Consider the following 12,635-nt stretch of genomic DNA (forward strand, 5'->3'; position numbering starts at 1 on the left):
TTATTTTTGGTGTTTAGAACTACTTAGAACAATTTTTGATAAAAATATTATGAATATATTTCTTTTACTATTTGAGACATTCTTCTAGAGGAGACTGTTGTGGACCAGTATTTGAGAGGCAAACATGATTTTCATTCTCCTGCTATCAGTTTGCCTGAGGACAAGGCCTGCTCTGTGTGCATATTCCAAATTGTTTCTCGTTTATTAAGTATTTTGTCTTACAGAAACCAGGTGCAAACCGTCAGCAATGTGCAAATTAATCTTGTTCACAATCAGAGGTAGCAGCAGAAACATCCACTGGCAAAAGTAGGTGTTGCAAAATTGTCTAAGGTGTGATTGGTGAGGAAATGAAATGGAAAAAAAACCCTAGCTCTAATAGAACAGTTATTTATATGCTAAGAAAGGAGATGGCAATTGTGTTTGGGTGTGTTTTTAAACTCTTTAGCTTTCTAAGAGGGTATTATTGATATTAGATAAAAAGTAGAAGTGTTGAAGGAAAAAAAAAAGTCTTTAAAACCATTTTCTCTTTAGCTATTAGAAGGGGGAAAGAAAGGATTTTTAAAATCAGAGAAGAAATAAAGACACTAAAGTAGAAGGAACTAGGTTATTATTAAAATAGTAAATAAATGTAAAGCTTGAAAAACCATGAAAGGTGTTCAAGAAACTAAGAAAGAAAGAGTGAGAAATTATGAAAAATGGCAAACAATGAGATGATGTTCTAAAACTGTACTTAATACCAAGAGCAAGGCCACAGGCCTGAAGGGAGAAACAGAGATAAAGAGGATGCTTGGTTTGAAGATCATGCCTCAAAAGAGACAGCTATGAATCATGAATAATTTATACCCAGTTTTGCCATTTGAAGTCAAATAGATCAAGCTTAGGACATGAAAAAAATCTTTAAAGACTACAGATAATCATCTTGAAGCTTTAGTTAGCAGCTCCACAGATAGAGGTAGATCTTCTAGGTGTATGTAATCACCCTAGTCAAAATCCTACAAGGTATTTAAATGGCTCTCTCTTTTCAAGAGGAGACTTTTGAAGAAGTATTTGTTTCTCAGGCAGACATATTCAGGATAAAAGTTCACAGCTATTACAAAACTGGTTCCATGTCACAGTGTGTACTGCCATCACATTGTATGTTTTCAGGCCCAAAAGTGCAACCTCTTAATATCTTCTTAAAAGTGAGGTTACAACAATGTGAACCCATTACCCATGGGTAATGTCTTTTTAAGGCTTTTTTCTTTTAACATTTTAAAACGTTGTGTCCTAGGAAGCTTTTAAAAATGAACTGGCAATTGTGGATCCAAAGCAGTGTGAGGCATGCAGAGAAGGATGGATTTGGAGTCCCACAGGACTGGTGAGGGAGCTGTGTATTGAGCTGTACCATGCAGGCTGGGCTGCACCCTTCACAGGGCAATGTGATGGGATGGCCCTGCAAGCCAGGTCTCTGGGGGGTCTCCTATGTTATTTTTTTAGAAGTTTGGGTGCTGTGTTTGTAAAAGAGAGGTAAGGCTGCAATAAGTGATAGGCATCAGAGAAGGTTGATAGGCTCCAAAGAGTCTTTCAAAATGTTTTGCATTGATCTCTCTATGGAGGTTGCCAGATTTCAGGGTGGGGCGAGAGGCTGGATGCAGAAATGATGCAGTGATCATTCACTCCCTCTGGGACAGTCATGATGTTACCTCAGATGCCATAAAGAGAGAAGGATACTCAAAGCCCAAGGCAAAGCAATAAAATTGCAAACATTAACTTCTCACACCCAACAAAAGATTTGCTTTGAAAGGGGCTAATGAGTTTCCTGAAAGTATGTAGGTGTGGAAATGGCATCCAGTGTTATTCAGGAAACAGAGATTGCCTACCAGCAAATGCAGCTCTGCTCCTCCATGGTGCCATGCCCAGCAGCAGGGGCTGATTCTGGCCCAGCTCTGCTGGCCACGTTCCCTAGGAAGCAGTTTGCTGTGCATGTGCACATTCTGCAGGTGGGGGAGAAGGAGGAACCAAAAGAGCATTGAAAACACTGCCTTCCTTTCTTTCTGAACTCAGAGGCTTAATTTGTAACATGACTCTCAGTTTTTAATGTATCAGTGATAGTGGTGATTTCAAATTGCATCCCAGCAGCTCACAACCAGATCAATTTTAAACATTTTATTATTTCTAGAAGTTCAAAAGAAGGTGACTGATGGTAGTTTTTGAAAAATACATGTTTTGCTCATGTAGCTTTTTAGGATAAAAACCTTGGTTTTTGATCCTAACATCTCTATGTGAACACATCTTTAAATTTCCAAATGAATGCTGGAAAAGATGAATACAGGTATAAACAAAGTTCTTCAAGCAGCTCTCAACATGAAACAATTCATCTGTTGTTCATTTGTATTGCCTTGAGCAAACAACCTTGATTTTGGAATACAATTCTGCTATCATGGGAATTTTATCTCAGTGAAAAAGAGTTTTTATCTCCAAAGTTTACATTTCCAGAGTAAATTAATTAAATTTCATAAAATTAATGTTCCTCATTGTGCTTTTCTGAAAAGCTACTTTTTCCTTTAAATTTGTCCAAGATTTTTTTTTTTTATGGGTAGTCTCTGATATTCTCTAATAATAAATTATTTTGATGAAATTTTCTACCTGTCACCAAAGGTACATTTTTTTTTCTCTCAGGGTGGAAAGATATCCAAAGGTTTTCCTATACCTATGCTTGATAGTATGCTAGTTTTTTCTCTAAAAATTGTCATAGAGTTGTTGACAATCCTTGTTTTTCAAAATAACAATGGGAAGAAAATTAATTTTACTAATTTTCAAGAATACTTTTTGCTTTTTCTACGATGAAATCAAATAATAGAATTATGCAAGAACATTTTTTCTTAGCTCAAACCCTTAGCACTAGAGGAAACTCGAGTCACAGTATGCTGTCATGAGTGCCCTGGTTATTGCTCTTGCATTTGTATAACCAAAGTCAATAAATGCAGTTCCAAGGTTCTGCTGTTCCACCTTAGGATTTTGTCATCCTAAGGAGGAACAATCCATGAGCTTGATTTCAGACCAGGCATTTGCTACCAAAAGATAAGAAAGGGAATTTTGGTAAATTACCAGGATGGTTGACAATATTCCAATTTGTTTTCTTCTGGTTTGGCATAAGTATTACTGGGTAGCAGCAGAAGATAATAAAATCATTGCTTTTTCTTTGTTGTGTTTTGCATTTTGCAAAAATGTAGAGAAGGAAGGTTAAGCAAGGTCAAATAGTTATTGCTGTTTGTAATTTGAATTAGTAGGGTGTGGATTCACCGTAGGACTTTTGGAGGGAGGCAAAGAAAGTGAGGTGTTGGGTGTTGTTTTTAAACTGTGCACTGAGAATGGCAGCAAGTTTGTATGGTGGGTTGTTACCTACACAGTATGATTCCACTTCCTCTTCAAAGTTATGCTCTCAGATTAAAATAGAAGAAATTGAGGTCCAATCAACAAGAGTACATTATTTGCATTAGTCAAAGTTTTTCATTATTTTCTCAATTTTTGGAACAATAGACAACTTTCATAACCCTTTCTATTCGCTAACATTAAGACACACAAAGGGTGTTGTGGCACTTTATGCATTAAATCTTGAAAAATATTTTCAAATTCTCCTATATAGGGCATGATACAAGAAAGTATTATTACATAAATTTTATCCTGCAGCTCTTTAGCCTTAATTATGCAATCTTCTTGAGAGTAGCAAAGAACTCACTTAATAGACTGTATCACTTTTTGAGATAAGTGGCATATTTTTAGCTTCTGTAATGTACATTGAAATGAGGGCAATTATGCCTTGTTTCAAAAGGCAACGTTAAAACACACACTATTTACAATTTAGAATTTGTTTTAACAATACAAAATGAGGGAGTTAATGTTTGAGAATATACAATGATGATGACAGCTATTTGAACATAATACCATTCTTACTGTTAGGCTACTATATTCCTCTGTGAGAATGTCTTGTCAGCCTTGTAAGATGGGATATGGAATTGTAGGTAATATGTATCTAAAAATCTAAGTAGAATATTTTGTAGTCACAAAGTACAGCAGAGAGTTTCAGTCGTTTGTACATCATGCAGACATTTTCATTTACCACCCTAGTGTGTTCTTTTTGTTTCTCCCATTTTATTTGATAAAAATAATTAACAATTAAAACTCACTGTGAAGGTCTCTTCAAAGTTAGTGATGTTAATTTAGTTTTATTTCTTTTTTCCATGTATTTTTTTAACATATGGCTGAATTTGAGTATTATTAGCTCCCATGGATGCTGCCTGGCTCTTGTTACATGTGACAGAGACTTGTATGTCTTATTTCCAACCAGCCTTTCAATTATATCTATTCAAATTCAGTGACAACAAAACAACATCTTAGCTAAGTAGGTTACTAAAAATGCAGTGTAATGACAGGGGTTTGAGAAACTAGAAATTGCACTTGCAAAGTGAAGGGATTTAACTGTGTAAGAAGAGCCTTAGAGGAATATGTTTATTATTTAGGACATATATGTGCCCCAGGCAAAGCAAAATCTATTTCAAATGAGCTATCCCTACTCTATACACATTATGAACACTAAGCTGTCCTCATCTTCACACATCCTAATGAATTAATTTTTTCTCCACTGAGAAATGAGGAAGATGGTGAATAACAAAATCAGGCCAAGGGAAGAAAATGTCCAAGACATTATCTTATAATTATTGTACTATAAGCATGGTTTTTTGACATAAAAAGGGTCTGGAAGTGAAACATCAGTACAGAAACTGACCATCAGTACTACACTGATCAGTTTACAGGCTACAGAGATTATCTAGTGCTCTGCAGATGAAAGGATGAATGCTCAGGAACCTTGTGATTTATCACAGGATTGCTTGAACTTTAGTTGTTTGAACAGTGCACTAAAAATATTTATTTTTATCAGTGATTTAAACATGCTTATTACCTAGTGCAAAAATGCTTAATACTCAGACTTATTTTAATTCTAAAGTAGTTGTCACTATACATTGTTCTTCACTACTATGTCACCTGCTCTGATCCTTTTGAACCAAAGATTTCTCCCTGCAATTCATTATAATTAAGTTTATCTACAACTCCAAGAGTGACATTGCAATGATTTTCTCTTGTGATGTTTCTGAAAAATCACTCAGTGGTTGGGGAGGATGATTTCCTTGCCAAACAGGAATTATAGGAGGGAGTTCAGATAATATGTTTTGTCTCAAGGAGTCACCAGTACTTATGAAAATATATTCATAGGGGCATAAGAGGCAGCACAAGAATTTTTATGCTTGGTTATGTCCAGGAAGTGTTTTAAGATATACTCACCCTGTTAACTTGCTGATTTTATCATAAATTAGAAACATTCAAAATTCTAGTTTTTCTTTCTTTTTAATAATTCAAATATCCTAAAAGATCTAATTCTTTTCTTGTATTAAATGAACAAATATTATTTAAAGGCAATGTTCTGTCATATCTACACAAGTATATTTAATGCAGAACCAATCTTGCTTGTAGCATCTGTGTTTTGTAATTACCCAGAAATAAGTTCAGTGGAAATGCTTGTAAGATCCCACATTATCCCTTATTCTCTGGTTACTTGTATATTAATTCTTTTTATCCTTATCTGACCTTTCTGAAGCTGTTTAAGCTCTAGCAGGCCATGCTTTTAGATATGGAAAACCTTATGAAGGACAGACTCAGAATAAAACCTTGACCCTCAAGAATCTTTGTTCAGTTGGGGAGTTATTATGAGGAGGATTTCAGGCCCCAGCAACCCTTTTCCTCAGGGACGGTCATGATTTGGTTTTGCTGAGGTAAGTCAGTTGCCATTGAGTCTAGGAAAAAAAAGGCTGAATTAATGTCACAGGAATTGGAAGAAATTCTTTAACCTCTCTCAAAAAATGAAAAGTAATCATCAAAAGAGCCTTTCAATTCTTTATATGATTAGGTAGAAGCAGGTGGATTTCAATACCTGAATCTCTATAGATACAAACCTGAACAGAAAAGTCAGATTCTCTCAAACTGAGTTTTTTCAACTTATTGATTGCCTAGGAGTAGTGTTTGGTTTTTTTCTGCCAATTAAACCAAAAGATCTAACCTGTCACTGTGAAAGAGATGGCAAAGTGGAGGAGTTTTGGCTCTGGGTGCTTTCTGCACCAGCTCCAGGGGTGATGTCCCTGCAGTGCCAGCTGTGGCTTCTGCCATGACCACTTGTCCCTGCTCTCCATGCAGATCTTCCCCAGGAGTCCCCCAGCAGCCAGCAGGCTGAAGGCAGTGACTGTGCCACACAAACTGGCAACTTCATTTCTGTTGTGCTCACAACTGAACACAGAGCTGAAACCAGCCAAACCCTGGCTATTAATTATCTGAACCCTGGCTATTAATTATCTGTATTGCTTGGACTCACTGGGTTTTGTTGGATGTGGCATTTGTGTTGAATTCCATGGCCTCAGCCTGTGCTGTTAAGATGCTCCTGGTTTTCTTCTTGCTCTGCTGCCACAGGATGGGTCTACAGCGAAAAGAGTCTACAGAGCAGAGGATGAACGGAGAGGTGCTTGAATGACTCAAGTGGGGGAGCAACTGTAGGTTTTTAGCCAAGGGCTGAAGCAGCCAGTACAGAAGAGACTCAAATCTGCCCTGAGCCCTTCCCAGCCATTCCAGGTCAGCCTTGTGTCCTGCTTGTCTGCTCTTCATTGTCTAGTGCCCTGGGAGGTGTCCTGGGAAGCCTTTGGTTTGTCCCTGTAGTCCTGTCTGTCTCTACAGGGATTATGTAAGGATAAATGGTACTAGGGAGTTCTGATTTTGCAGTTCTAAAAAAATATCCATACATAAATCTTGGAAGTCTGCATGATAGGGAGGATTGAAAATGCCAGTTTACTGAATTTGTTTGTTTATTCAATCATGTATATTTTATGTAAATTCTTATTTGCCACACAACTAACCAACTGGAAAAAATGTAGACCATACAAAAGTTAGGGAATGAAGAGAATTGTGTTTCAGTTTTATTCTTTGAAGACATAGTCCTGAAATTTAGATTATTTTCAGTGAGCAAATTATTCAACAGTTAAACTTTAGTAAATGTTCGTTAATTAATATGATTTGATCCATGACAGACCAGCAGGAGTATGTGGATTATTTTAGAAAAAAAATTGTTGTTCACATTTTAGAAATATCTCTTATCCATTATTCTCCAAAAGAGTATGCAAGTGTAGTTATGTTAGACTGGCTTTTATCCCCGAAGAGCAAGATCAAACTGTTGCAAGCTGTCACCATGGCTGAACTCCTGCTCACAGAAGTGTCTGTAACCCTTTTTAATGGTATTATGCAAAAGTCAACTCCTCCTGTGTTTTCTTTCAAATTATTTTATTTGGGTGCAGTAATGTGGTGGTTCAGGAAAGTTAAAATAAGGGATAGTTTGAATAAAAAACTAAAGAATTTATAAGCAAAAATACTCCCTGTTGACTCTCTTACTAGGATAAGTGGCTATTCATAACGGGAGTAAAATCTGAAGGTGTAGCTATTAAATGTTTTAGGGTTATCTTAAGGTGATTAGCTTAGAACTGAGGATTTGCATTGAGGCATCACACATAAAAGTAGGCCTTTCAGTTTATTGTGTCTGCCTTCTGTTTTAAGTGTTTCACTGTGCTACAGAGATGGCATTCTTCTAGCAAGCATGTTTAAGGTAATAATTTAATAAAGCTTTTTCAAAAATAAGGATATTGAGATAAATACCTTCCCATACCATAAAGACAACAATAAGAATGCATCGAACACTTTAAGTCATCTGGGTTTTCTGACTTGCAGCTTATGCCATTATTTGCTCCTCTGTAAGGTGAATTCAAACGTGTTTAAGTTCTGCCAAATGCAAGATGCAGGTAGCAGTACCTTGTACCCATTCAGTAGCTCAGCATCTTCAGACAGGAAATGTTTTGGGTTCTCAGACAGATCTCCCTGGCAATGCCAGATGCTCCAGTCAGCCCATGCTAGAGCCTGAGGCTGTGTGTGGGGCTGGCAGGGATTTCTAGGTGCACTGGAGATCCACTTATGCCCATTTGTAATGTCAGGACTATTTCCCAATGCAGATCTACAAATCTGATTGCAGCTGTCATATTTTGCCTTAATAAAGAAACAGAAGACGACTCCTGGGGTTTTTTGAGCATTATGAAACCTCTGGGGACTGCATATCTGCCAACAGTTCAATTCATTAGGAAACAAAATTGAAATAAAGTATAAAAGCCTGAAAATACATCCTCTTCCACAAAATAATAGCCCTGACTATATTTTCTAGATAAAACAGAAACCAGACCCAGATTTACTTATGTGGTTTAACAGTTGCATCGCAAGGGGAATATTTAATTACCCATTTATCAATTCTGAGCAATGCACCATCTCTAGTGCATAGCTCCCATTAGCTCTCTAAAACATAGAAAAGGAAGAAAATAAAAGGTATTTACAAATACTGCCTGACCAGTCTTGTGGCTCCTCTGCAGTTTATTGAATTGCTATTTATTAGTCTTCTAATGCCTTTGTATCTAATTAAAAATTCAGGACAGGCTCTGTAAATAAGCAGTAGACAATATCTGGTCTAAAAAAAGGAACTACCCAGTCATAGAAATGAACTGGGAATACCAGAAACTCCATCTGTCCTGAATAATTACACATTTACAAACTGTTTTGCATAGTACAATGTTTTATATGTTGAAAACAACTGGAAGAGTGAGTAGAAGTGCAATTTATGTAGGACTTGTATTAAATTAATGGAAACCTATTGATACAATTTCAAGATTTAAGCTACTTCTTTCCTCTTGATCTGTCCTATGATTTCATAAACTCTCTGATTTCAGGGTTTCCACTATTTTCCTCTCTAGCAGCATTCATCATTGTTATGATTTAAAAACAGTCTGGTTGTTTCACTCCTTTGCTCATCAATATTCTTCCAGACTAGTTCCATACTTCCAAGTATTTCTATAGGTCATTTTTTTCCAAACTCCTTACTTGCTATATTCCCCTGCAATACCCTGTCTTTCTCAAAGTATTGCACTTATATAACTCAGATGATATTAAGTCTCAACATGTACTCTTATTGGAAATAATCTAAACTAAGCCAATGCTGTTTACAAAAGGTAGATTTTAGTGTAAAGGCAAAAAACAATGCAGATAATGTATATGGACTATTTGATTATTTTAATGAAATGTCCATAAGGCAGACGGTTTATAGTGAACTTTTTTTTAAGAGTCCCCATTATTAGTGGGCTCTTAAATTGGATTCCATTTGCTAAATTATGTCTTACTGCTTGGTCAGTGACTTTCAAAGAAAAAGTTGCATGTAAATGTTCGGTTTGGAGAGAAACAAACTGGTACTTCAGGATGATTTACTTCTGATAAGAGAAATAGAGGGATGTTTTTAATATTCCAGTTGGGTTTTTTCAGCTGTTGCTGGGATTTCCTGGGATTTGCCAACTAAGGGACAGAATTCTGACATCTGGACCTTTGAGTTAATCTTGTATTTCTGCAGTGCGTGCAAAGGAAGAGCAGCAGATAAATGTATTAATTTCAGCAAGAGCCATCAGGTCTTAGGAAGCTCACACTCAAACAAGCCTTGTCCTTCTCTGCCCATAGCCCAGCCTATAGCTCAAAAGTGCAGCTTTGACATGACACAAAGAGAGTAGTGGAGTTGGTAATGGCCAAATCTCAGCCTTCCTGATTCTCCCTCCAGACACAAAATAAGCATTGCCCTTAAGGATGAGAAGGTGTTGGTTGCTGGGTGGTATAAAGCTGGAAACAAGCATTTGTTTTGAAATTGTGTAGATAGAGACACTGAAGGTTTACTCCAGTTTCAAATGCCTTAACACTAGCCCCAAGATCCTTTTGTTCTCCAACTGTTCGATTTTGCATTCTCTAACACCCCTTCTTTCATTCTGGTTTCTCTGGGGTTTTTTTTCAACTAAATTTAATTTTGGGCAAGAGTTTGTGGGAGTATATTATAGACCACTTTCCAACATCTCATTAATTTTCCATTGCCTCCTCCACTTTACCTGAGATTTTATCTCTACCAAAACATTGGCATGAGTTTGTACTGAAATTCTGCACTGAAAGTAATTGCATGAAGTGTCAAGATTATTTTAGCTGTATGGGTACTCAAACTTTTAACTAGGGTACTCTGGCTGCACCTAGGTTGCTATTAAAATTGGAATTTTTTTTTTTTTTGTTCTTACTGTTCATGAAACTTTTGAAAATATGTTCATTCTAAGGTTGTAAGTATAGGTAGAGTGAGGCTCTGGCAGAGGGATACAGGACTTAGTGTAGTTTCCAGCATGCTAATAAGTCACTTAAGGAAGCCGTGAAGACCCTTTAGGCTCTGCTGGCTTTAAGAAAATATTTGTAGGAAATAGACCAGATTCATGGCAGCTGCTATATTATTAGGGTTTTTTCCTGCCTTCTATTATTTAGATGCCATACCTAGATCAAAATAAAACCTAGTTTTACATATCTGTGGTTATAAAAAGTAGAGGAGCAATGAAAATCAAGCACAGGGTAACTGCAGCAGAAGAAATGCATACACAGGATATTTTTCCAAATTTTTATACTCAGCAGGCCCGTGAATGCAGCAGCAGGAGGCTGAGTAACTTCCATGTGCTTTTTAACTTAGGAATTGAGTGACAACTTTTCACTGCTTTAAAGTGCATGCTAGCTGCTAATTATTTTAGTGCAAACAAAATGGACTGGTGTGTGTCATCATATTAAAAACTATGGAGGCTAAATTATGAGAGTATTCCAGGTGAGTACTAACAGTTTTAATGACTATACCCTGAAAGAAGAAAGGTTTGCTTTGCATGAGAAAGTAAAATACAAAAGGGCAAAAAATTCCTGTTTATTTCCCAGGATGCACCTCGTGCACATTAACAGAACATTAGAGAATGTTTTTGAGTCACCAGTGCACTCAATCAGGGTATAGGAAGCTTGTAGCATGTCAAGATTTTATTATTTTCTATCTCTGGTCAAAAATAAAAAGAGTTGATTAGAGAATGGCTCAAGCAGAAAATTAAAGAAAATAGCAAATAGAAGAAACTCAAATTAGGGGTGAAATATAGATAGTTTTCAATGTGGGCAGGATGAGACTGCAAGCACACTTGGGTGCAATCCTGTCATTTGTGCTGTCTGAGGGGAGATGTTTTTATTGCTGCTGATATTTTTGCTTTGAGAGCCCTGTGTAATGGTGGTTATTAGCAGCTATGGTTGGCAAACATGCTGCTCTCCTGTCCTCTTTTGCACCTTGATGTTTGTTTTCCTGAGAAAACGAGAAAAGTTAACTGCTTTCTTCAATGCTTGACTAAATACCTTCCTTGGCTGCAGTGGCAGCAGACTCCATGAGGCATACATGGCTGCATTCTGGTTTTGCCCTGCTCATGAGACTGAACACATCATTGGTGCTTAATGTCCAGAGATTAAGGACTTGGAACTTGAATTAATTCTCCATCTCTTTGCTTGTTCTCCTGTGTAATGTACAGCAGGCTCCTCTCAACTCTAGAATATCCTACTTTCCTTTTTGAATAAAACAGCAATGCCGGCCTTGTAGAAATAAAATGGGTGGGGGTATTTCTGAAGTCAGAATAAACACAGATGCCTGAATTTAAATTGAGAGATTTGCCAGAACTGTAAAGTAAGGTAAAAATTAGAAGCAGATGGAAAAATCACCAACCTGCTTACATTTCATTGTTCTTTTTGAAATTAAGAAAGACAAGATATATCATGCATATACAACAACATTAATACGCAGTTCCTCTTTACATCTCTCCTCATAGTAACTGCTTTTGTTTCCATCAAGAAATAAAACAAAACATATAGAAAAATGTATTTTTCTGTTTAGTTAGTAGGGTTAAAATTGTATTTTTAATAAACACTGAGTACATCCTCATTTATAATTCTGAATCCCATTGCTTGTTTCCAAGGAGATAGAAATATGAAGGAAGGCCATCTGAGACTGATTTGTAAGGCTGTTCTCTTTAATGAAAGTTGAATGTGCCTTATTTTAGGGAAAAAAATAAACTTGGAGCCTCTGTAGTAAAGAAGTTGGGACTTTGAGTTTCACTTCTGTGCAGGCTTACTTTCTGCGCCTGGCAGTGGGAAGAGGATTGTAAAGTGTTCAGTGCAGAGTCAGGTCATCCTTTAGTGGCTCAGTTCTGCTGTTTTCTGCAGTGAAGCAGTGCAAGCTCTCTCACCCATCCACCCTTTGTAGCAGTGTCTTCCTCCTGACAGTCAGAGGTTTTTTATGGAGGACAAGAATGGATAGCAGACAAGAACTAATTTTTCTTCCTGTGAGGAATTCAGAAATGCCAAAGGCTGGATGGTTGCATAGATATTGAAAAACCTGTAATTGTTCAGTGCAGAGTATAGTGCTAAGTTCTAACCAGACATATCTTTCTTGGTTTTATTCTGTTAATAAAATCCTTACTGAGCCTGGAGGCAAATCCTTCAGTTGTCTTACCTGAAGTAGTCCTCACCACCTCAGATGTGTTTCTGAGTCCTGTGAAGGCAAACTGGTAGAGCCTCCAGGAGCGGGTGTCCCCCACCTCCACCGAGCTGCGCTTCCACTGGTAAATGATCTCTTCTCTGGGGTAGCCATCTTATTGCAAAGGAAAATA

At 37.0% G+C, this 12,635-nt stretch overlaps 1 protein-coding gene across 2 annotated transcripts in view; it reads right to left on the minus strand.

The window, feature by feature from the left end:
* Positions 1 to 12,635, minus strand: part of GABRG2 (gamma-aminobutyric acid type A receptor subunit gamma2) — a 62,004-nt gene that overhangs the window by 19,205 nt on the left and 30,164 nt on the right. For both annotated transcript variants that reach the window (XM_063168613.1, XM_063168612.1), the window contains exon 6: positions 12,479 to 12,616. In XM_063168613.1, coding sequence (XP_063024683.1) covers positions 12,479 to 12,616 — 138 coding nt within the window. The remainder of the gene's footprint in view (positions 1 to 12,478; positions 12,617 to 12,635) is intronic.

Source organism: Melospiza melodia, chromosome 14, assembly GCF_035770615.1.
Source record: "Melospiza melodia melodia isolate bMelMel2 chromosome 14, bMelMel2.pri, whole genome shotgun sequence".
NCBI classification, from domain to species: Eukaryota; Metazoa; Chordata; class Aves; order Passeriformes; family Passerellidae; genus Melospiza; species Melospiza melodia.